Source organism: Salvelinus fontinalis, unplaced genomic scaffold, assembly GCF_029448725.1.
Source record: "Salvelinus fontinalis isolate EN_2023a unplaced genomic scaffold, ASM2944872v1 scaffold_0281, whole genome shotgun sequence".
NCBI lineage: Eukaryota > Metazoa > Chordata > Actinopteri > Salmoniformes > Salmonidae > Salvelinus > Salvelinus fontinalis.
The window spans coordinates 20,257-45,434 of NW_026600490.1; the positions used below are offsets into that span (position 1 = coordinate 20,257).

The following is a 25,178-nucleotide window of genomic DNA, read 5'->3' on the forward strand; positions in this document are numbered from 1 at the left end:
CTGGCTACTCAGTCGCAGTCGCGCCTGGCTACTCAGTCGCAGCCGCGCCTGGCTACTCAGTCGCAGCCGCGCCTGGCTACTCAGTCGTAGTCGTGCCTGGCTACACAGTCGCGCCTGGCTACTCAGTCGTAGTCGTGCCTGGCTACGCAGAACGTAGCTACATTGCGTTCTGTGTGCGGCGTACGTTAGATATATCCAACGTATGCATCAAATTGTACACGTAGACTTGACAGAAATAGCAGCAAAATGGTGAATGTTGAACTTTTATTGCACACATATGCAGTAAACATTTGATTACATAATGTAAAGTAATCAAATGTATCCACACAGAACGCACTGTAACTACGTCTGCAATGGAAACGCAGTGAAAACGCAGCGTTCCAATGGAAATGTATGTACGTCTGGTGTACCAAAACACCGCACACCTGAGGGGGCCCCCAGTGTCAGCGTGGCGGATGTGTTGTTGCCTACCCTCACCACCTGGGGGGGGGGTTGGGGGGCGGCGGCGGCCCGTCAGGAAGTCCAGGATCCAGTTGCAGAGGGAGGTGTTCAGTCCTGAGCGTAGTGATGAGGTTTGAGTGCACTATGGTGTTGAACTCTGACCTGTAGTCTATGAACAGTGTTCTAACATAGGTGTTCCTCTTATCCAGGTGGGAGAGAAGGCAGTTTGTTGGGTCGGTCCAGGGTGTCTGGGATGATGATGTTGTGAGCCATGACCAGCCTTTTTCAAAGCATTTCATGGCTACAGATGTGAGTGGTGCTGCAGGGTTTCTGTAAATGTTACGGGACCCATCTGTAAATGTTACGGGAGCCATCTGTAAATGTTACGGGAGCCATCTGTAAATGTTACGGGAGCCATCTGTAAATGTTACGGGAGCCATCTGTAAATGTTACGGGAGCCATCTGCATTGTGTGTGTAACCTGATTCGGGCATCCGCCCACCGTGCTCAGAATGACACAAAATCACATTTTACATTATGCTATTTAATAATAGCAGAACAGACAAGTTGAGGATGCAATGACTTGTCCTTACCGCGCACTTTGAAGCCAAGTAACGAACAGAAAAATCACTAGCCAGTTTCAAGTTTGGGGAAGGTAACTTTCACCATAAAAAAAAAAATGCACCTTTTACAGTAAAGCATTCCATGCGTTTGCAGACCTATGTAATATAACCTACTAATCCTAATGTGATGAGTAGATTTGTGTAGTCGTAATTTAGACTAATAATATAACTCAGTCACTGTTCGCAATGCGTGGCTGAGCACGTGTAGCGTAGAGGCCTGGGCTACTACACTTTTATGACTGGAGACATTTGCAGACATTTTTTTTAATACGCCAAATTACAGGGTAGCCTACATCGCAGACACTGGCAAACGGATCAATAAGCATGACGTTGGCCATATAATGGCCCTATGAGGAAGGAGAGACACTAAATGGAATATGACATACGTCTAAACTGGAGGAGGAGATGAATGTAGAAAGAAACGTTTTAAGTGGCACCGACCCAACAATGATGAATAGTGAATAATGCTCAGTGGGCACTCACCCGGGGATATGGCCGATGCTCTCCGCTGGTGCTTAGGAGATGGGCTATAGGCCTACTGTTGTTCCATCAGTTAAGTTGAGAGTTATTACAACTAAAAGATAGGTTAGTCTTTTCATTTTCTACTCTTTAAAACGGTAGCCATTTTGCTTTTCAAACTAGGTTTTCCTGCCATTTGAATTTTGAAATATTGCGATATGACTGGCTGGACCGCCTCTACTTTTCACTGACTGTCACAACTCAACAATCTATTTGGTATTTACCAAGCGAGCTGCCTTTCCTTCCATTTGTAAGCAATGTGATTAAAAATATAAAATAATAATTAAGGCTAAGGGAAGCTAATGATCCTCTGTGGTAAAATCGTGCTTTAGTAGCCTATATGAATGATTTGATTTAGTTCTGTATAGACAGGAGTAGGATAATTAGGCTATGTCATTTTGGCAATTTAATTCAATTTACTTAGGCGGCATGTCTATAAGAAAGCTTTCCCTATGAGCCTATGTCAATCTACCATCCCCCATTGTAGAAAAGTTGCTCTATTCTATTGGTCAGCTTGTCCAGGAAGAAATGGCCCAACCAGACTCCGGGATGATAGATCACACATTCATACAACCAGTAGGCCTAGACTACATAAAACCATCTGATCCAACAGATCACACATTCATACAACCAGTAGGCCTAGACTACATAAACATAAAACCATCTGATCCAACAGATCACACATTCATACAACCAGTAGGACCTAGGCTACATACACATAAAACCAACAGATCACACATTCATCCAACCAGTAGGCCTAGACTACATAAACATAAAACCATCTGATACAACAGATCACACATTCATCCAACCAGTAGGCCTAGACTACATAAAACCATCTGATACAACAGATCACACATTCATCCAACCAGTAGGCCTAGACTACATAAACATAACCAACAGATCACACATTCATACAACCAGTAGGCCTAGACTACATAAACATAACCAACAGATCACACATTCATACAACCAGTAGGCCTAGACTACATAAACATAAAACCAACAGATCACACATTCATCCAACCAGTAGGCCTAGGCTACATAAACATAAAACCAACAGATCACACATTCATCCAACCAGTAGGCCTAGGCTACATAAACATAAAACCATCTGATACAACAGATCACACATTCATCCAACCAGTAGGCCTAGACTACATAAACATAAAACCATCTGATACAACAGATCACACATTCATCCAACCAGTAGGCCTAGACTACATAAACATAAAACCAACAGATCACACATTCATCCAACCAGTAGGCCTAGACTACATAAACATAAAACCATCTGATACAACAGATCACACATTCATCCAACCAGTAGGCCTAGACTACATAAACATAAAACCAACAGATCACACATTCATACAACCAGTAGGCCTAGACTACATAAACATAAAACCATCTGATACAACAGATCACACATTCATACAACCAGTAGGCCTAGACTACATAAACATAAAACCATCTGATACAACAGATCACACATTCATACAACCAGTAGGCCTAGACTACATAAACATAAAACCATCTGATCCAACAGATCACACATTTATACAACCAGTAGGCCTAGACTACATAAACATAAAACCAACAGATCACACATTCATACAACCAGTAGGCCTAGACTACATAAAACCATCTGATACAACAGATCACACATTCATCCAACCAGTAGGCCTAGACTACATAAACATAAATCCATTGAATACAACAGATCACACATTTATACAACCAGTAGGCCTAGACTACATAAACATAAAACCAACAGATCACACATTCATACAACCAGTAGGCCTAGACTACATAAACATAAAACCATCTGATACAACAGATCACACATTCATACAACCAGTAGGCCTAGACTACATAAACATAAAACCAACAGATCACACATTCATCCAACCAGTAGGCCTAGGCTACATAAAACCATCTGATACAACAGATCACACATTCATCCAACCAGTAGGCCTAGACTACATAAAACCATCTGATACAACAGATCACACATTCATCCAACCAGTAGGCCTAGACTACATAAACATAAAACCATCTGATCACACATTCATACAACCAGTAGGCCTAGACTACATAAACATAAAACCAACAGATCACACATTCATACAACCAGTAGGCCTAGACTACATAAAACCATCTGATACAACAGATCACACATTCATACAACCAGTAGGCCTAGACTACATTAACATAAAACCAACAGATCACACATTCATACAACCAGTAGGCCTAGACTACATAAACATAAAACCAACAGATCACACATTCATCCAACCAGTAGGCCTAGACTACATAAAACCATCTGATACAACAGATCACACATTCATCCAACCAGTAGGCCTAGGCTACATAAACATAAAACCAACAGATCACACATTCATCCAACCAGTAGGCCTAGGCTACATAAACATAAAACCATCTGATACAACAGATCACACATTCATCCAACCAGTAGGCCTAGACTACATAAAACCATCTGATACAACAGATCACACATTCATACAACCAGTAGGCCTAGACTACATAAACATAAAACCAACAGATCACACATTCATACAACCAGTAGGCCTAGGCTACATAAACATAAAACCATCTGATACAACAGATCACACATTCATCCAACCAGTAGGCCTAGACTACATAAAACCATCTGATACAACAGATCACACATTCATACAACCAGTAGGCCTAGACTACATAAACATAAAACCAACAGATCACACATTCATACAACCAGTAGGCCTAGACTACATAAAACCATCTGATACAACAGATCACACATTCATCCAACCAGTAGGCCTAGACTACATAAACATAAAACCAACAGATCACACATTCATCCAACCAGTAGGCCTAGACTACATAAACATAAAACCAACAGATCACACATTCATACAACCAGTAGGCCTAGGCTACATAAACATAAAACCATCTCATCCAACAGATCACACATTCATCCAACCAGTAGGCCTAGACTACATAAACATAAAACCATCTCATCCAACAGATCACACATTCATACAACCAGTAGGCCTAGACTACATAAAACCATCTGATCCAACAGATCACACATTCATACAACCAGTAGGCCTAGACTACATAAAACCATCTGATCCAACAGATCACACATTCATACAACCAGTAGGCCTAGACTACATAAAACCATCTGATACAACAGATCACACATTCATACAACCAGTAGGCCTAGACTACATAAACATAAAACCATCTGATACAACAGATCACACATTCATACAACCACTAGGCCTAGACTACATAAACATAAAACCAACAGATCACACATTCATCCAACCAGTAGGCCTAGGCTACATAAACATAAAACCATCTGATACAACAGATCACACATTCATACAACCAGTAGGCCTAGACTACATAAAACCATCTGATACAACAGATCACACATTCATCCAACCAGTAGGCCTAGACTACATTAACATAAAACCAACAGATCACACATTCATCCAACCAGTAGGCCTAGGCTACATAAACATAACCAACAGATCACACATTCATCCAACCAGTAGGCCTAGACTACATAAACATAAAACCATCTGATCCAACAGATCACACATTCATACAACCAGTAGGCCTAGACTACATAAACATAACCAACAGATCACACATTCATACAACCAGTAGGCCTAGACTACATAAACATAAAACCATCTGATACAACAGATCACACATTCATCCAACCAGTAGGCCTAGGCTACATAAACATAAAACCATCTGATCCAACAGATCACACATTCATCCAACCAGTAGGCCTAGGCTACATAAACATAAAACCATCTGATACAACAGATCACACATTCATACAACCAGTAGGCCTAGACTACATAAACATAAAACCATCTGATCCAACAGATCACACATTCATACAACCAGTAGGCCTAGACTACATAAACATAACCAACAGATCACACATTCATACAACCAGTAGGCCTAGACTACATAAACATAACCAACAGATCACACATTCATACAACCAGTAGGCCTAGGCTACATAAACATAAAACCATCTGATACAACAGATCACACATTCATACAACCAGTAGGCCTAGACTACATAAACATAACCAACAGATCACACATTCATCCAACCAGTAGGCCTAGGCTACATAAACATAACCAACAGATCACACATTCATCCAACCAGTAGGCCTAGGCTACATAAACATAAAACCATCTGATACAACAGATCACACATTCATACAACCAGTAGGCCTAGGCTACATAAAACCATCTGATACAACAGATCACACATTCATCCAACCAGTAGGCCTAGACTACATAAACATAAAACCAACAGATCACACATTCATACAACCAGTAGGCCTAGGCTACTGGGTGAATGGGCCTCTGGCTACCGGACAATGAGAGAATGTTGAAACCAACAGACCCTTAGAGAGAGAGTCTACTGGTTTCAATGGTATATGTCTTAATAAAACAATAGACTACTGGTTTCAATGGTATATGGAAGTCTTTCTAAAAAATAATTGCCTCCTTTGATATGGTCGGATTTTGCCTAGGCTACTTTGTGGCAAGGTAAACATGTTAAACGTCCAGTCCCTGTGTCATGTCCAGGACAGCCCGCATCCCTTGGTTCTTCTCAGGAGCTCCTCCATCTGGCTTCCCCGTATACACTTGCAAGGTGGTCTGGTGTCTTGGTGATCGAAATGGATAATTCTGGAAATAATCAGGAAGTTTTCCGGAGACATTGTTGCACGGAAAAGTTATCTGCCAGTTTCTCCATCCCAAAGGGATTCTGTAGATTCCCCATTGGATCTGAAAACACCAACAAGGGTAAGATCCCCAAAGTATGCACGTAAATGAGTTTGGCCCATATCCTTCCATCTCTCTCCAAAAACACACCTTCCATCCAAATTAGTGCAGTCCAGAATGATTTTCTGGATGGTCTCTGGGATGGACAGTTGAAAAGAAGACTTTATGTCCTACACTACTTGTATGAAATGAGTAACCGCCATCCGCGTCGGCTGCATCCTTATCACATTAACAGTCATGGTGGCTCATTCCTTGGGCAAGACCACCATTCAATTTCACCATTCTTTTTTTTTTTTTTTCTTTTTTTTTTTACATCTCTATTTCTCCTCCTGCAGGCTGATGATGAGCTGGTTGCTAATGGGCTGGTCCTGGGGCTGGTCCTGGGGCTGGTACCTGGGGCTGGTACCTGGGGCTGGTCCTGCGGCTGGTACCTGGGGCTGGGGCTGGTACCTGGGGCTGGTACCTGGGGCTGGTACCTGGGGCTGGTACCTGGGGCTGGTACCTGGGGCTGGTACCTGGGGCTGGTACCTGGGGCTGGTCCTGCGGCTGGTACCTGGGGCTGGTACCGGGGCTGGTACCTGGGGCTGGTACCTGGGGCTGGTACCTGGGGCTGGTCCTGGGACTGGTACCTGGGGCTGGCCCTTGAGCTGGCTGAGGGTCAATCTCATCCTCTTCTTACAACTCACTGTTAGATTCTGAATTGACAGAGACATGATCTTCATTCCAAGGGGGAAGACGCTCCTTCCTCCTTCTCTCTCTGCAAAAATAGTTTCTAAGGCTCTCTGATCAGAGATTATTTTTGCCATTCTGAATGATTGTGGTAAGGAGCCACACATGCAAAGCTATTTATTTGTTGTGTCCCTCCGCCAATTTGCACCTGGCTGGGTTAGGGTGTGGGAAAATACAGAATATTTTACAATGTATCGAAATAATGTATTGTAATAACATTGTGCAGGTTCCTGCAAGACATTGTGTAGTTCCACAAGCTACAAAGGGTAAATGGTGTGAGAAAAGTGAGAGACAGGCAGACAGGCAAGGAGAGAGACAGGCAGACAGGCAAGGAGGCAGACAGGTTCTTGGTGCTGTGTGTAAACAGCAGGCCCAGGGAGGAGGAAGACAGGCAAGGAGGCAGACAGGCTGTTGGTGCTATGTTGAAACAGCAGGCCCAGGGAGGAGGAAGACAGAGTGAAGGCACACAGCAAACCTTTTTGTTTCATTTTTACTTGTTTTCACCGACACACACACTTTTCCACACTTTTATTACACTCGGGTCCAGTTGACCTAACACCTCGTATGTAATATAAATGTGTAGGGGGGTGCACAGTGAGTCTCGGGTTGAAATAATAATTCATTAATTAATCATTGTATAATTTTTCTTTTAGTAAACGTTGATAATGGGTCCCACAGACCCGAACACCACACAAGAGTTAATGAAGCCGGTGACTGATGTGGTCAACTCTTCAATGTTATTGGATGAATCCCGGAACATATTCCAGTCTGCTAGCAAAACAGTCCTGTAGCTTAGCAACCGCTTCATCAGACCACTTCTGTCACTGGTACTTCCTGTTTTTTATTTTTCCTTGTAAGCAGGAATCGTTATGGTCATATTTGGCCGAATGGAGGGCGAGGGAGAAGCTTTGTATGTGTTTCTGTGTGTGTGGCGTAAAGGAGCTCAAGTCACCTCTAGTTGAGAGCTTTGTATGTGTTACTGTGTGTGTGGCGTAAAGGAGATCAAGGCACCTCTAGTTGAGAGCTTTGTATGTGTTTCTGTGTGTGTGGCGTAAAGGAGATCAAGGCACCTCTAGTTGCACAGGTGACATGGTGAGGCGCCATCTCGCCAAATACACAAGTTGCAATTTATACATGTGGTTGTGCATCAGCAGTCTCATATCATTCACTGTCAGTCACTCAATCAGCCCTTGTCACCTAAAAATATTATATTAGTAAGTTAGTCTAGCAGGCTAGCTATTTAAACTTGTAGTAATCATGGTTGAATTACCGACCCCATTTTTGATTTAGATTTTCTCACTCAAATATCATATTAAAAACTGCACACATTTCTCTCCACCCTATGGAAAAATGTGTAGAATTGCAGGAATTGAGCTGTAAAACTGCAACATTTTCTCTATGCCCCATGGCAAAATGTGTAGAATTGCAGGAATTGAGCTGTAAAACTGCAACATTTTCTCTATGCCCCATGGCAAAATGTGTAGAATTGCAGGAAATTAATTCTAAAACCATTTTTTTCTCTGCTGTCAAGAGAGAGGGGGGCAACAATTTCCCGTAGGGCCAGGGCCGGCTCGGACTGAATATGTGGGTACGCAGACACTTTGATCGGGGCCTACACCCTATCAAAGTTACCATCTTTGTTCTAAACAGAGCAAATCCAAACAAGAGTTCAGCGATCTCAGTTTGAGCTTTTTCATACAAGTAGCGGTGTCAATGGCTTCGATCAAGAGTGGAGACCATGTCTCCATGACTGGATGATGTTAATAGATGGTGTGTGTGTGTGGTCTCTAACCGGGCCTTCATCCATTCCTCTTCCCACCGCAGGTGACAGCCCCTAGCTTCCAGTCTTCCCCACTCTGAGTGCTCCCCTCAACTCAGAGACTAAATGCAACTGGACCAGGGGGCTTGTGGGTATGAAGTGGCTGGGCCAATCCAAGAGCATGGTGTTGAATGGCAGCAGGTACTCCACCAGTGAGCAGCAGCCCGTGAGCCAGAGCCAGACCCGTTCCCAGCAGCAGCTACACCCACAGAGGAGCTCTCTCCGACCAGGGACTGGCAGCAGGAGATGTAGCCGCCGTGAGTACTGGGACTGGGAATATATTCTATCATATGTGGGTCATATTCATAAGTGCACACCGTATCAAAACATTTTACAATGGGAAAACATTTTGCAGCAAAAACAAAGAGTTTCTTATTGGACACGTTCAGGTAAATCCGTACCATTACAGTCCGTTGGGTTCAGTTTGTTTCCTAGTGAATGACCCCGGGCCTCGTTCAGTTTGTTTCCTAGTGAATGACCCTGGGCCTCGTTCAGTTTGTTTCCTAGCGAATGACCCTGGGCCTCGTTCAGTTTGTTTCCTAGTGAATGGCCCTGGGCCTTGTTCAGTTTGTTTCCTAGTGAATGACCCTGGGCCTCGTTCAGTTTGTTTCCTAGTGAATGACCCTGGGCCTCGTTCAGTTTGTTTCCTAGTGAATGACCCTGGGCCTCGTTCAGTTAGGACAAAACATTTTGAAAAAGGGCCGTAGGCCTACTGTGTACTTGATACTGTCCAATAACGGCACAGATTTTAGTTTTCTGTTGCGAAATGTTTCGCTATGGAATGACCCACTGATCCTACTAACCTTAAACAATAGTAGGGAAAATGCAACAAGATTAGCGTCTTGGGAGCAGTTCCCAACCTTTTTCTGTTCCGGTGAACACCAAATCACCGTCAAAAGCTCCACCATTCACGGAACCATTTTAACTAAATATATTGGCGGTCAAATTTTGTCAATTTTTGCAGTGAATATAACAAATTAAAGGCTTTATTATTATTATTAACAATTTGCATTGTGAAAAGTAATGTAACATTGCTCATGATTTTACACTCCCAATTGTTATTCATTTTGTAAGAAAACATTTATAAATCATAATAATAATTTGACCAACGTCCACGGTGTGCTGCAGGTGGTCCGCAATTAAAATGTGATTATTTTTACAAAATGTTTTTTTATTGTTCTTTTTTAAATTAATAACAGTTGGGAGTATTAATGGTATTATTGTTAATAACAAATTAACAAATTGTTAATAATAAAACGCCTTTCATTTGTTACATTCACTTCTAAAATTGACCAATTTGACTGCCAAGACATGTTAAAATGGTTCCGGGAATGGTGTCGTCGAGCTTTTGAATGTGACTTGGTGTTCCCCGGAATGGAAAAGGTTGGGAACCGTTGGTCTAGGGGGTAACTTCACCGTACTCATTTACTCTCATGTTTTTCCCAGGGTTCAGTGCGGCCAGCCTGGAGGCGGAGCGACGTTGTATCCCGTCCTCTGGGATGACCGCCAAGGAGCTGTGTGAGCACGATGACCTCACCACCAGCCTCATCCTCGACCCTTACCTGGGCTTCCAGACACACAAGATGAACACCAGGTCTGTCTGGGGCCTTAACCTTAAACCTGACTCTGACCCCTAACCCTCATCCTCAACCAATACCTGGGCTTCCAGACACACAAGATGAACACCAGGTCTGTCTGGGGCCTTAACCTTAAACCTGACTCTGACCCCTAACCCTCATCCTCAACCAATACCTGGGCTTCCAGACACACAAGATGAACACCAGGTCTGTCTGGGGCCTTAACCTTAAACCTGACTCTGACTCCTAACCCTCATCCTCAACCAATACCTGGGCTTCCAGACACACACGATGAACACCAGGTCTGTCTGGGGCCTTAACCTTAAACCTGAAGGTTGAAGGTTGCTAGCTAGCGTTAGCTCAATGACTGGATGTCTATGGAGTTCTAGTCATTGTGCTAACACTAGTTAGCAACGGCTCCTGAAACAGCCTTCCACTTCCTTCAAACTGCATGCAGAGACATAACAAATTAAAGGCTTTATTATTATTAACAATTTGCATTGTGAAAAGTAATTAACATTGCTTATGATTTTACACTCACAATTGTTATTCATTTTTGGAGTCATGTGACTCGAGTCTGACTCGAGTCCAAGTCATGTGACTCGAGTCCAAGTCATCTGACAGGTACTCACAATGAGCACTTTAGAATGCATCAGGAAATGTTGTCTCTTATCCACTTATAGTCTTCCTTCTAGAACTTTTGCCTAGATACTATGAATTGTATTTGGAAACCCGGAATGTTTTGTTGTTATTCATGACACCTGTGATGTCGTGACAGGTTTCGACCAATCAAGGGAAGACAGGAAGAGCTGAAGGAGATTATTGAGCGGTTCAAGAAGCATGACAACCTGGAGAAGGCTTTCAGAGCACTCACCTCTGGAGACTGGTCCAGACACCACTTCCTACACAAGTCTAAAGCCCAGGAGAAGCTCTTCAAACAGCATGTGAGATTACAACACCACAGAGTCACAAATGACACCCTCCTGCCAGGTCACGTATGGGACTCTGGTGAAAGTAGTGCACTATATCATTTGGGATGCACCCTCAAGTAGCACGGTTGATAGTGAAACACATATCTCTTATTGATGGGGTGCTGGGATGATGAACAGTCATTATGAAGGGCTCCCGAGTGGTGCAGCGGTCTAAGGTACTACAGACCCCGGTTCGATTCCAGGCTGTATCACAACCGGCCGTGATTGGGAGTCCTATTGGGCGGCTCACAATTGGCCCGGCGTCGTTCAGGTTAGGGTTTGGCTCGGGTGTAGGCCGTCATTGTAAAATAGGAATTTGTTCTTAACTGACTTAATTTATAATTTTTTAACTAGTTAAGTAGAGCCTGCACCAATCAACGCTCTAACCACCTGGCGGCAGGGTAGCCTAGTGGTTAGAGGGTTGGACTAGTAACCGAAAGGTTGCAAGTTCAAATCCCCGAGCTGACAAGGTACAAATCTGTCGTTATGCCCCTGAACAAGGCAGTTAACCCACTGTTCCTTGGCCGTCATTGAAAATAAGTATTTGTTCTTAACTGACCTAGTTAAATAAAGGTGAAATCAAATCTAACACCATACCTTTTTATTAGGTTGGTTATCCACAAGATCCAGTCCCTTCTTTTCCTTGTAACTGTGTTGTTGTTTTCCATGTTGTTCCAGGTATTTGTGTATCTCCGGATGTTTGCGACTGACAGTGGGTTTGAGATTCTCCCGTGTAACCGCTACTCCTCAGAGCAGAACGGAGCCAAGATCGTGGCAACAAAGGAATGGTGAGGAACGTTGCTTCTTTCTTCTTCACACTTCCTGTTGTTCTGACATCATCATCATCATCGTCGTTGAAATGGACCGACCGTCGCACTTCCTGTTGTTCTGACATCATCACCGTCGTTGAAATGGACCGACCGTCGCACTTCCTGTTGTTCTGACATCATCACCGTCGTTGAAATGGACCGACCGTCACATTTCCTGTTGTTCTGACATCATCATCATCATTGAAATGGACAGACCTTCTCTCAAACCACTAAAATCACTATGCTCTTTAGTCCTTGATTTTCTGTGTCGTATTGATCACGTCCCTTATTTGGATCGACATTTCTTTCTTTCTTTCTCTCTCTCTCTTTCTTTCTTTCTCTCTTTCTTTCTTTCTCTTGTTCTTCAGGAAAAGGAACGATAAGATAGAGTACTTGGTGGGCTGCATCGCCGAGCTGTCGGAGAGCGAGGAGAACATGTTGCTGCGTCACGGGGAGAATGACTTCAGTGTCATGTACTCAACACGCAAGAACTGTGCTCAGCTGTGGCTGGGGCCTGCAGCCTTCATCAACCACGGTACGTCTCCACTGACAACACACTACAGGTTGTCATTGGAAATACCAACGAGATCTTCATTCACTTACCTGTATAAATTACTACGCCACATTTTAAATGAATCAAAATATAGCAGGTAAACCAACTTACATGAAAAATACAGCCAGCTCTCCCAAATAAAGTTTACAGATAGATTTATTCTGGGTAGTTACAATGGACAGATTTATTCTGGGTAGTTACAATGGACAGATTTATTCTGGGTAGTTACAATGGACAGATTTATTCTGGGTAGTTAGAATGGACAGATTTATTCTGGGTAGTTAGAATGGACAGATTTATTCTGGGTAGTTAGAATGGACAGATTTATTCTGGGTAGTTAGAATGGACAGATTTATTCTGGGTAGTTACAATGGACAGATTTATTCTGGGTAGTTACAATGGACAGATTTATTCTGGGTAGTTAGAATGGACAGATTTATTCTGGGTAGTTAGAATGGACAGATTTATTCTGGGTAGTTAGAATGGACAGATTTATTCTGGGTAGTTACAATGGACAGATTTATTCTGGGTAGTTACAATGGACAGATTTATTCTGGGCAGTTACAATGGACAGATTTATTCTGGGCAGTTACAATGGACAGATTTATTCTGGGTAGTTACAATGGACAGATTTATTCTGGGCAGTTACAGTGGACAGATTTATTCTGAGTAGTTACAATGGACAGATTTATTCTGGGCAGTTACAGTGGACAGATTTATTCTGGGCAGTTACAGTGGACAGATTTATTCTGGGTAGCTACAATGGACAGATTTATTCTGGGTAGTTACAATGGACAGATTTATTCTGGGTAGTTAGAATGGACAGATTTATTCTGGGTAGTTAGAATGGACAGATTTATTCTGGGTAGTTAGAATGGACCGATTTATTCTGGGTAGTTAGAATGGACCGATTTATTCTGGGTAGTTAGAATGGACAGATTTATTCTGGGTAGTTAGAATGGACAGATTTATTCTGGGTAGTTAGAATGGACAGATTTATTCTGGGTAGTTAGAATGGACAGATTTATTCTGGGTAGTTAGAATGGACAGATTTATTCTGGGTAGTTAGAATGGACAGATTTATTCTGGGTAGTTAGAATGGACAGATTTATTCTGGGTAGTTAGAATGGACAGATTTATTCTGGGTAGTTAGAATGGACAGATTTATTCTGGGTAGTTAGAATGGACAGATTTATTCTGGGTAGTTAGAATGGACAGATTTATTCTGGGCAGTTAGAATGGACAGATTTATTCTGGGCAGTTAGAATGGATGTTTGGGTCCGTCTCCAACAGAAACAGATAATAGGTGTTTAATATCAGACTCTGGTCAAAAGTAGTGCACTAAATAAGGACTAGGGTGCCATTTAGGGCGCGTTCTTCGTCAGTGTTCCAGAAGGCCAATTGAAGTTATGCTGCAGTCTCTCTCTGTGAGGAAACTGGGATCCTAATCTTCTGTGTTGCTTTGTTTTTTCAGATTGCCGGCCAAATTGCAAGGTGAGTGACGAAGCCCAGGGCTCAATACAGTAGCCTACTACCCTTGTTGAGAGTGATGAAGCCCAGGGCTCAATACAATAGGCTGTTACCCTTGGTGAGAGTGACGAATCCCAGGGCTCAAGACAATAGGCTGCTACCCTTGGTGAGAGTGATGAAGCCCAGGGCTCAATACAATAGGCTGCTACCCTTGGTGAGAGTGCTGAAGCCCAGGGCTCAATACAATAGCCTACTACCCTTGTTGAGAGTGCTGAAGCCCAGGGCTCAATACAATAGGCTGCTAGGCTTGGTGAGAGTGATGAAGCCCAGGGCTCAATACAATAGCCTACTACCCTTGTTGAGTGTGATGAAGCCCAGGGCTCAATACAATAGGCTGCTACCCTTGGTGAAACTGATGAAGCCCAGGGCTCAATACAATAGGCTGCTACCCTTGTTGAGTGTGATGAAGCCCAGGGCTCAATACAATAGGCTGCTACCCTTGGTGAGAGTGATGAAGCCCAGGGCTCAATACAATAGGCTGCTACCCTTGGTGAGAGTGATGAAGCCCAGGGCTCAATACAATAGGCTGCTACCCTTGTTGAGAGTGATGAAGCCCAGGGCTCAATACAGTAGCCTACTACCCTTGTTGAGAGTGATGAAGCCCAGGGCTCAATACAATAGGCTGTTACCCTTGGTGAGAGTGACGAATCCCAGGGCTCAAGACAATAGGCTGCTACCCTTGGTGAGAGTGACGAAGCCCAGGGCTCAATACAATAGGCTGCTACCCTTGGTGAGAGTGACGAAGCCCAGGGCTCAATACAATAGGCTGCTACCCTTGGTGAGAGTGATGAAGCCCAGGGCTCAATACAATAGCCTACTACCCTTGTTGAGTGTGATGAAGCCCAGGGCTCAATACAATAGGCTGCTAGCCTTGGTGAGAGTGACGAATCCCAGGGCTCAAGATAATAGGCTGCTACCCTTGGTGAGAGTGACGAAGCCCAGGGCTCAATACAATAGGCTGTTACCCTTGGTGAGAGTGACGAAGCCCAGGGATCAATACAATAGGCTACTACCCTTGGTGAGAGTGATGAAGCCCAGGGCTCAATACAATAGGCTGCTACCCTTGGTGAGAGTGATGAAGCCCAGGGCTCAATACAATAGGCTGCTACCCTTGTTGAGAGTGATGAAGCCCAGGGCTCAATACAGTAGCCTACTACCCTTGTTGAGAGTGATGAAGCCCAGGGCTCAATACAATAGGCTGTTACCCTTGGTGAGAGTGACGAATCCCTGGGCTCAAGACAATAGGCTGCTACCCTTGGTGAGAGTGACGAAGCCCAGGGCTCAATACAATAGGCTGCTACCCTTGGTGAGAGTGACGAAGCCCAGGGCTCAATACAATAGGCTGCTACCCCTTGGTGAGAGTGATGAAGCCCAGGGCTCAATACAATAGCCTACTACCCTTGTTGAGTGTGATGAAGCCCAGGGCTCAAGATAATAGGCTGCTACCCTTGGTGAGAGTGACGAAGCCCAGGGCTCAATACAATAGGCTGTTACCCTTGGTGAGAGTGACGAAGCCCAGGGATCAATACAATAGGCTACTACCCTTGGTGAGAGTGATGAAGCCCAGGGCTCAATACAATAGGCTGCTACCCTTGTTGAGTGTGATGAAGCCCAGGGCTCAATACAATAGGCTGCTACCCTTGGTGAGAGTGATGAAGCCCAGGGCTCAATACAATAGGCTGCTACCCTTGGTGAGAGTGATGACCCCAGGGCTCAATACAGTAGGCTGCTACCCTTGGTGAGAGTGATGAAGCCCAGGGCTCAATAGGCTGCTACCCTTGGTGAGAGTGATGAAGCCCAGGGCTCAATACAATAGGCTGCTACCCTTGGTGAGAGTGATGAAGCCCAGGGCTCAATACAATAGGCTGCTACCCTTGGTGAGAGTGACGAAGCTCAGAGCTCAATACAATAGGCTGCTACCCTTGGTGAGAGTGATGAAGCCCAGGGCTCAATACAATAGGCTGCTACCCTTGTTGAGAGTGATGAAGCCCAGGGCTCAATACAATAGCCTACTACCCTTGTTGAGAGTGATGAAGCCCAGGGCTCAATACAATAGCCTACTACCCTTGTTGAGTGTGATGAAGCCCAGGGCTCAATACAATAGGCACTACCCTTGGTGAGTGTGATGAAGCCCAGGGCTCAATACAATAGCCTACTACCCTTGTTGTGGAATGAGGTTCAGGTTAACACAGTACACTTGGTGTATTGATTTAAGATGGCAGAAAGAGGGTGGTTCCCACACAGACAATAAAATATAGTATTATTTGTAATGTCATTTTTTTTCATTCTTGGTGACAACAAAAGATTGGTAAAACAAAGTTGTGAGTGAACATGTTCCCTTCATTAAGAATTTAGAATTCTTTCTTTGTTTTGTTCACTTCAGTTGTGGATTCTCCCACCTGTGATAACGGTTACCTCAGGGTCCATATTTATAAAGTACTGATTCATGTCCTTCCCCTCCATATAATCCTATTCATAAAATTGTATTTTGTCACATGCGCTGAATACAACAGGTGTAGGTAGACCTTACTGTGAAATGCTTAATTAAAAGTCCTTAACCAACAATGCAGTTGTTAAGAAAATAGAATTAAGAAAATATGAACAAAAATAAACTAAAGTTTAAAAAAATATATAATAAAAAAATAACGAGGCTATATACAGCGGGTACCTGTACCAGTTCAGTGTGCGGGGGGTACAGGTTAGTCGAGGTAATTTGTACGTGTAGGTAGGGGTAAAGTGACTGTATAGATAATAAACAGACAGTAACAGCAGTCATCTAAAAGACTAAACTGATCCTAGATCAGCACGTATTCTCAGAGACTCGTACATACGGTCCCTGGTGTCTAACAGTTGTAGTTGTGTATCTAGATGGCTGAAGGTGTTAAATGAATCTCTAATAGTTGTAGTTGTGTATCTAGATGGCTGAAGGTGTTTAAATGAATCTCTAACAGTTGTAGTTGTGTATCTAGATGGCTGAAGGTGTTAAATGAATCTCTAACAGTTGTAGTTGTGTATCTAGATGGCTGAAGGTGTTAAATGAATCTCTAATAGTTGTAGTTGTGTATCTAGATGGCTGAAGGTGTTTAAATGAATCTCTAACAGTTGTAGTTGTGTATCTAGATGGCTGAAGGTGTTAAATGAATCTCTAACAGTTGTAGTTGTGTATCTAGATGGCTGAAGGTAAATGAATCTCTAACAGTTGTAGTTGTGTATCTAGATGGCTGAAGGTAAATGAATCTCTAACAGTTGTAGTTGTGTATCTAGATGGCTGAAGGTGTTTAAATGAATCTCTAACAGTTTTAGTTGTGTATCTAGATGGCTGAAGGTGTTAAATGAATCTCTAACAGGTGTAGTTGTGTATCTAGATGGCTGAAGGTGTAAATGAATCTCTAACAGTTGTAGTTGTGTATCTAGATGGCTGAAGGTGTTAAATGAATCTCTAATAGTTGTAGTTGTGTATCTAGATGGCTGAAGGTGTTTAAATGAATCTCTAACAGTTGTAGTTGTGTATCTAGATGGCTGAAGGTGTTAAATGAATCTCTAACAGTTGTAGTTGTGTATCTAGATGGCTGAAGGTAAATTAATCTCTAACAGTTGTAGTTGTGTATCTAGATGGCTGAAGGTGTTTAAATGAATCTCTAACAGTTGTAGTTGTGTATCTAGATGGCTGAAGGTGTGTAAATGAATCTCTAATAGTTGTAGTTGTGTATCTAGATGGCTGAAGGTGTTTAAATGAATCTCTAACAGTTGTAGTTGTGTATCTAGATGGCTGAAGGTGTGTAAATGAATCTCTAATAGTTGTAGTTGTGTATCTAGATGGCTGAAGGTGTTTAAATGAATCTCTAACAGTTGTAGTTGTGTATCTAGATGGCTGAAGGTAAATGAATCTCTAACAGTTGTAGTTGTGTATCTAGATGGCTGACGGTAAATGAATCTCTAACAGTTGTAGTTGTGTATCTAGATGGCTGAAGGTGTGTAAATGAATCTCTAATAGTTGTAGTTGTGTATCTAGATGGCTGAAGGTGTTTAAATGAATCTCTAACAGTTGTAGTTGTGTATCTAGATGGCTGAAGGTGTGTAAATGAATCTCTAATAGTTGTAGTTGTGTATCTAGATGGCTGAAGGTGTTTAAATGAATCTCTAACAGTTGTAGTTGTGTATCTAGATGGCTGAAGGTGTGTAAATGAATCTCTAATAGTTGTAGTTGTGTATCTAGATGGCTGAAGGTGTTTAAATGAATCTCTAACAGTTGTAGTTGTGTATCTAGATGGCTGAAGGTAAATGAATCTCTAACAGTTGTAGTTGTGTATCTAGATGGCTGACGGTAAATGAATCTCTAACAGTTGTAGTTGTGTATCTAGATGGCTGAAGGTGTGTAAATGAATCTCTAATAGTTGTAGTTGTGTATCTAGATGGCTGAAGGTGTTTAAATGAATCTCTAACAGTTGTAGTTGTGTATCTAGATGGCTGAAGGTGTGTAAATGAATCTCTAATAGTTGTAGTTGTGTATCTAGATGGCTGAAGGTGTTTAAATGAATCTCTAACAGTTGTAGTTGTGTATCTAGATGGCTGAAGGTGTGTAAATGAATCTCTAATAGTTGTAGTTGTGTATCTAGATGGCTGAAGGTGTTTAAATGAATCTCTAACAGTTGTAGTTGTGTATCTAGATGGCTGAAGGTAAATGAATCTCTAACAGTTGTAGTTGTGTATCTAGATGGCTGACGGTAAATGAATCTCTAACAGTTGTAGTTGTGTATCTAGATGGCTGAAGGTGTGTAAATGAATCTCTAATAGTTGTAGTTGTGTATCTAGATGGCTGAAGGTGTTTAAATGAATCTCTAACAGTTGTAGTTGTGTATCTAGATGGCTGAAGGTGTTTAAATGAATCTCTAACAGTTGTAGTTGTGTATCTAGATGGCTGACGGTAAATGAATCTCTAACAGTTGTAGTTGTGTATCTAGATTGCTGAAGGTGTTAAATGAATCTCTAACAGTTGTAGTTGTGTATCTAGATGGCTGACGGTAAATGAATCTCTAACAGTTGTAGTTGTGTATCTAGATGGCTGACGGTGTAAATGAATGTCGTGGTGTGTTCCAGTTTGTGTCGACGGGTCGTGACACGGCCTGTGTCAAGGTGCTAAGGGACATCGAACCAGGAGAGGAGATCTCCTGTTACTACGGCGATGGATTCTTTGGGGAGAACAATGAATATTGTGAATGCTATACGTGTGAACGGTATGTATGGCCTTGACGTCCATTTTCTACTGATTGAATAACAACAAAATCTGTTGGTTTTCCATCTCTTTTTTTTTACATAATTTGAGGTAATGTGACGCAATGGCACAATTAATAGAAAAAGATAAATACACTTTAATAAGCAGGGTTTATTGATATGGCTGAAGGAATATGAAAACGAGGTGTTACACTGAAGGTATATTTTGTGAACTTCACTGGTCCTTTGTTTGTTGTCTCGCAGACGTCTCACTGGCGCTTTCAAATCCAAAGCCGGGCTGCCGGCGGAGGCTCCGGTGATCAACAGCAAGTACGGGTTACGGGAGACGGACAAGCGTCTGAACCGGCTGAAGAAGATGGAGGCAGGAGAGGGCAGCAGGAACTCCGACAGCCACTCTGTGGGCTCCCACACCGACATAGACTCTCAGGACATACCAAACACACACACATGTAAGAACGGGTTGGAACCAGGGTTGAAATGAGGGCTGAGATCGGGGTCCGTTTCGTTTCCAGTTGGGGTTTTAGGTGGATCCTCTCCCCTGCTTGTATTGTTACAATTCCCTATGCTGAATTTTTTTATTTTTTTAAATGTGTAAAACGAACCACAATTTTAACAGTTACTTGAAGAATGACGTTTTAAATTGAATTTCGAAATGATCTGATGTTTAGTTTCTCTTCTCCCCCCTCAGCTGGAAGGAACAGGACTTCCTCCAGTATGAAATTCAGCAGAACCAGGACTCAAAGCAGACAGTCTCTTTCCAGAGCACTAACCTCTACCTCACCTTCTAAACAAAGTCATAGAAACACTAACAGGGTACCAAAGAGACTCCGATCCAAACCCGCCAAGCCTTCGCTCTCCAAGGTGCGGTTGCGAAGTAGATGCAGCAGGGGCAGAGGTTCGGAGCCCAAGGCGGCAGCATCGTTAGGGGCCCGAGGGGAGGTGCTGGGTACCACCGGGCCTGGTCGCCTGGGTCTCCGCGAGCCCAGTACGTTGTCGCTGTGTAAAGGGGGCGTGTCGGTGAAGAAGGATGCACCAGTCCAGACAGCCCTGGGCCAACGGGGGTGTCTGACCCGCCATGCGGCCAAGGAAAACAGCACCCCGGCAGTCTGCGAGGGCAGCCAGAGCCAGCCTTGCACTTACAGGACTCGCAGGTCCACCAGGACCCTGGTAAAGGTCCAGGAGACTGTAGCCGGGTCAGCTGGGGTTAAACTGGAGCCTGGGGGGATGGAGGGCCACAGCACCGTCCCTGGAGGGGTGGAGATTAAAACTGAGCCTGCTGACCTGGAGCAGTACCTGGGCCACGGGCTGGGCTCGGAGCTGGGTGGAGGTCTGGATGCCGGCTACACAAGCAGAGGGGTCTGTACCAGACGCAGCCAGCTCACCCAGCTCCGGCCCGAACGGACGATAAAGCGCGAGGACTCGTCATACGGCGAGCTGTTCACACCGGTAGCGGTGGCCCCGGTGGCGGCCTCCCAACAACCCCGTCACCACCACAGTACTGCCGACACGGCGGACTGCGACAGGATGCTGCTGGGCCTCTCTGTCCCAGAGCGCCACTGGGACCACAATGGGAGCGAGCCTCTCCGGAGGGAGCGGGGGAAGGACAGGAACAGGGACAAGGGGAGGGAGAAACGCAGTCGGCATAAAGGGAAGGGAGGTTACCGGAGCCACAGGGGGGACAGGGCGCAGAGCAAAGGGAAGAAGAAACAGCGGATCACGCGCTACGATGCCCAGCTGATCCTGGAGAACAGCGGAGGGATCCCCAAACTGACGCTCCGCCGGCGCAGAGACAGCAGCAGCAGCAAGACCAACGAGCCCAGCGAGCCAATCAGCACGCAGCAACAGGCGAGCAGCACCACGACTACACCGCAGCCTACCGCCCAACCCCCGGTCAACTCCTCTTCGTCATCTTCCTCCTCTTCCTCCTCATCAACGTCCAAGATCAGCATCATGTTCAGGAAGGACCCGTCTCAGGACAGGGAGAACGGCAGTTCCTGCAGCTCCTACCACGTGTCCAAGCTGAACGGGTTTGGGCCTCCCGGACTCCACAGCACCAGCAGCTCCACCAAGCTGAAGATCCAGCTGAAGAGGGAGGACGACGGCCGGACCCAGACGCACACCGACAACAGCACCTTCAACAGAGGGGACACGGAGGGGTGCGGTCTGGGTGGTGGGGCCTTCGGCCTGGAAGCCAGGAACGGTGGGAGACACAGGGGGCACAGGGTGCAAAACGTTGTGGTAGACGAGTCTTCGTCTGAGGAAGAGGAAGAGGAGGAGGATGACGATGACTACTTTGACGATGAGTTTGAGGACGATTTCATTCCACTCCCGCCGGCGAAACGGTTGCGTCTCATCGTGGGGAAAGACTCAATAGACATCGATATCTCGTCCCGGAGGAGAGAGGACCAGTCTCTGAGGCTAAACGCCTGATAAGCTCTCTGAATGGAGGTCGTAACTGCGTCCCAAATGTCAAACTGTTCCCTATTCAGTGCACTACTTTGTATGTGGTAAAAAAAAAAAGTAGTGCACTAGGTAGGGAATATAGGGTGTCATTTGGGACGCAGCCCATCACTCCACCTTTACATGTACAGAAAACACTTGACTCACTAATCAACTGTCCTGTTGATGACGTTTAAAGAAGTACAGTCGTTTAAAAAAACAAAAAAGTTGCAACAACAAAAAACAACAAAGTGAATCAGAAGGAAGATGTTTGTATAAATGAAAGTGAATGCACTTCTGTCATGATTAATATTCATAATGAACATGAATATTGTAGAAGGTGTACAGATATTATGGTGACTATCCTCTGTCCTATAGACAGACTTATTGAACTTTTTTATTTTAGATTTTGTCTCACTCTAAATTCTGTTGGCAAACCAGACTTTTTGTTGTTTATTTTTAATTTTTTGTTTGTTGTAAAACCCATATTATATGGGGATATGGGTCCAGTACCGTTCTGATAGGGATCAATCCGTTCAGTTGTAGAATAATGACAGGTTTCTATAACCGTTCAACTCATGAATGAACTCAGTCCCACCAACACACTGGAATCATAGTGGACTTCTATCAGCTGCTCGTCAAGGTTGGGCTCCATTCCAATTCAGGAAACAAACAGGAATTCTCAATTGGAATCGGAACTTCTTTGTCTGAATTGAAATGGAATTGAGCCCAACCGTGCTCCTCCTGTTCAAACAAAGTGGCTGTGTTTTGTTATTCTCTAAGAGAACGTTGACTCTGGCTGCAATATCCCAACGTGTTAAAGCTCACACAGTACTGTTTACAGCATGATGGGTAATGGGTCGTTGACAAGCCAACAAATGGACCAATGTTTTTTTGGTAGTTTTTAAGCTTCATTTCTCATTTCTGGAGCCTCTGATGGTTTTGACTAGATCGTATACAGCTACAGACAGAATTGACTTCCTAGCAGGTTAGGAATATTAGGTTAAGGTTAGGAAAAGGGTTGTTGGGGTTAGCTGAAATGCTAATATTCTACCCGATTCCATAACGTGCAACTTTTTTTTTTACCGTTGCTGTATACCAGGGGTGTCAAACTCATTCCATGGAGGGCCTAGTGTCTGCTGGTTGTTCCTTTAAGACCTAGACAACCAGGTGAGGGGAGTTCCTTACTAATTGGGGACCTTGATTCATCAATCGAGTACCAAGTGAGGAGCGAAAACCTGCAGACGCTCAGCCCTCCGTGGAACACATGCTGCATACCGTCTAGCCACAAGTGGTGGTTTAACGTTTTAAACACTAATCAGTGAAATACATGGCGTGTGCGTACGGATGTCTGTATGCTGTTTTTAAACACGTCATCAGGAAGTAACACAAAGAAGACAAGAAGTCATGTACAGAAAGACTGAATCGTGTTCTGGAAACGAGCTAAAACTCACGAAAGTATTAATTGTTGTTTTTCTTAGATCCAATCATACGTAGTGAACACATGACAACTTTATAGAATATTATTCCAACGAAATAGTCAGTCATTTTCAAAACAGCATTAGGTGCCTTACAAACAACTCTTGGGGTATCTGTTTAAGGCCTAGTTTTAGAAAGAAAGATGAACAGAAGGTTAACTGTAACTACGGGATCCCTCGGTAACGGTAACTACGGGATCCCTCGGTAACGGTAACTACGGGATCCCTCGGTAACGGTAACTACGGGAACACTTTCTTGCCCCGCCCCCCCAGTCTTTCTGTATATCTTTTTATTTTGAGTTATTTTAGGGCTGGTTTCCCAGACATATTTGAGACTAGTCTCAAACTACCAAGCTATTTCAATAGAGATTCTCCATTGATCATGTTTTTTAGTCTTTAATCCTTGTCTGGGAAACCAGTCTTTTAGTGTGGAAGTACTGAACTGCCAAATTTAATCAAGGGATCAACTGAGATGAATGTTAACCCCACTTTGTGTTGTCCTGTACTGTTCATATCACCAGCAAGCAGCTAATCACAGGTATAAACAAGGGTTGTGTTCATTTAGGCACAAAAAGGAGAGGGGGGGGGGGGGAGCTTCACTGAAATAAGAGGGGGTTTCCTGGACTTGTCCAATAAGAAATTGTCACTTTTTTTTTCTTTTTCTGTTGCAAAACATTTTCTGTTGTGTGCCCTAATGAACACAACCCTGGCTATACGTGTACCTCCCCCCTGTCTGGCCGTCAGTCACTCTCCATTCTGTACTGTTCCAGGTGTACTGTCTGCTCTTTGTTCATTGGCCAGCTGTCGACATTTCTGATTTGATGAAACTCAACAAGGAAGGAATGTGAATAGTTGGCAGACATTTGAGTGTTTCGTGGGTTAGTGGCGGAAAAACACTCTTCAAACAGAACTTTAAATGCTTTTATGTCCAGTATGTAAGAAAATCACGTGAACACACCCTCTACTTTATTTAACCGTTTTGGAATACTTGAAAACATAAAAAGTTTCTTTGTGAGAATAAACTATTTTTCTGTGGTTAATGTCTTGCTTCTAACATTTTTAGAATAAGGATTTTTTTTATATATTTTTTAATCTGAAATGTTTCTAATAGTTTAAGCCTACTGAGCGTGGACCCCGGGTCTCGTTTTCGTCTAGGAACCAAACGGCAGGGATCTACCGGAATTTGCCCAATAAGAAACGTGTTTTCAGTTGCAAAATGTTTTTCCCTATAGTCTACACTAATGAATACTACCCCAAGTGAATGCACTTCCCAGCCAATCAATAAATATGATCAAACTACCAGGAAGAAGGAAAACAGTAAGTAGGACTGTAGAAGTGAACCGTCTAAGTTGTACGGTGTACCTTATCATACATAATAGAGGTCTTTTTGAAAGGGTGTTTTTTAAGGCTCTGTTTTCACTAGGCTCTGTTGCCTGGATACAGCGGTTAAGCAGGAAGTTGTTTCATATGTAGTGACTGGGGATGTTTGTCTGGTTTGACCTATTCCATTACAACAGCCCATTTCACAGCCCCTGGCAGGTTTTACATGACTAATGTATCAACTAAAATCAGGCGGAACATGGACGACCACCTCCTGGAACTGACCATGTCTTAGCTGGAAATCAAAAC

At 43.7% G+C, this 25,178-nt stretch overlaps 2 protein-coding genes across 5 annotated transcripts; both read left to right on the forward strand.

The window, feature by feature from the left end:
- Positions 1–8,944: 8,944 nt before the first annotated feature.
- On the forward strand, positions 8,945–24,589 carry LOC129845334 (histone-lysine N-methyltransferase KMT5B-like). 2 transcript variants are annotated; one of them, XM_055913220.1, is made up of 9 exons: positions 8,945–9,217; positions 10,407–10,554; positions 11,316–11,481; positions 12,187–12,296; positions 12,686–12,852; positions 14,345–14,364; positions 19,498–19,634; positions 19,876–20,081; positions 20,321–24,589. In XM_055913220.1, the coding sequence occupies exons 1-9, from the start codon at positions 9,055–9,057 to the stop codon at positions 22,060–22,062; spliced, it is 2,859 nt and encodes a 952-aa protein (XP_055769195.1). In that variant the 5' UTR covers positions 8,945–9,054; the 3' UTR covers positions 22,063–24,589. The 2 variants fall into 2 exon arrangements, with proteins under 2 accessions (XP_055769195.1, XP_055769196.1); XM_055913221.1 differs by lacking the exons at positions 8,945–9,217; positions 10,407–10,554 and adding an exon at positions 10,663–10,744.
- LOC129845335 (uncharacterized) lies at positions 14,376–19,489 on the forward strand. 3 transcript variants are annotated; one of them, XM_055913222.1, is made up of 2 exons: positions 14,376–19,077; positions 19,172–19,489. In XM_055913222.1, exon 1 carries the CDS (start codon positions 14,420–14,422, stop codon positions 15,788–15,790), a length of 1,371 nt encoding a protein of 456 aa, XP_055769197.1. In that variant the 5' UTR covers positions 14,376–14,419; the 3' UTR covers positions 15,791–19,077; positions 19,172–19,489. The 3 variants fall into 3 exon arrangements, with proteins under 3 accessions (XP_055769197.1, XP_055769199.1, XP_055769198.1); XM_055913224.1 differs by having other exon boundaries at positions 14,376–18,677; positions 18,772–19,489; XM_055913223.1 differs by having other exon boundaries at positions 14,376–18,277; positions 18,372–19,489.
- Positions 24,590–25,178: the final 589 nt, after the last annotated feature.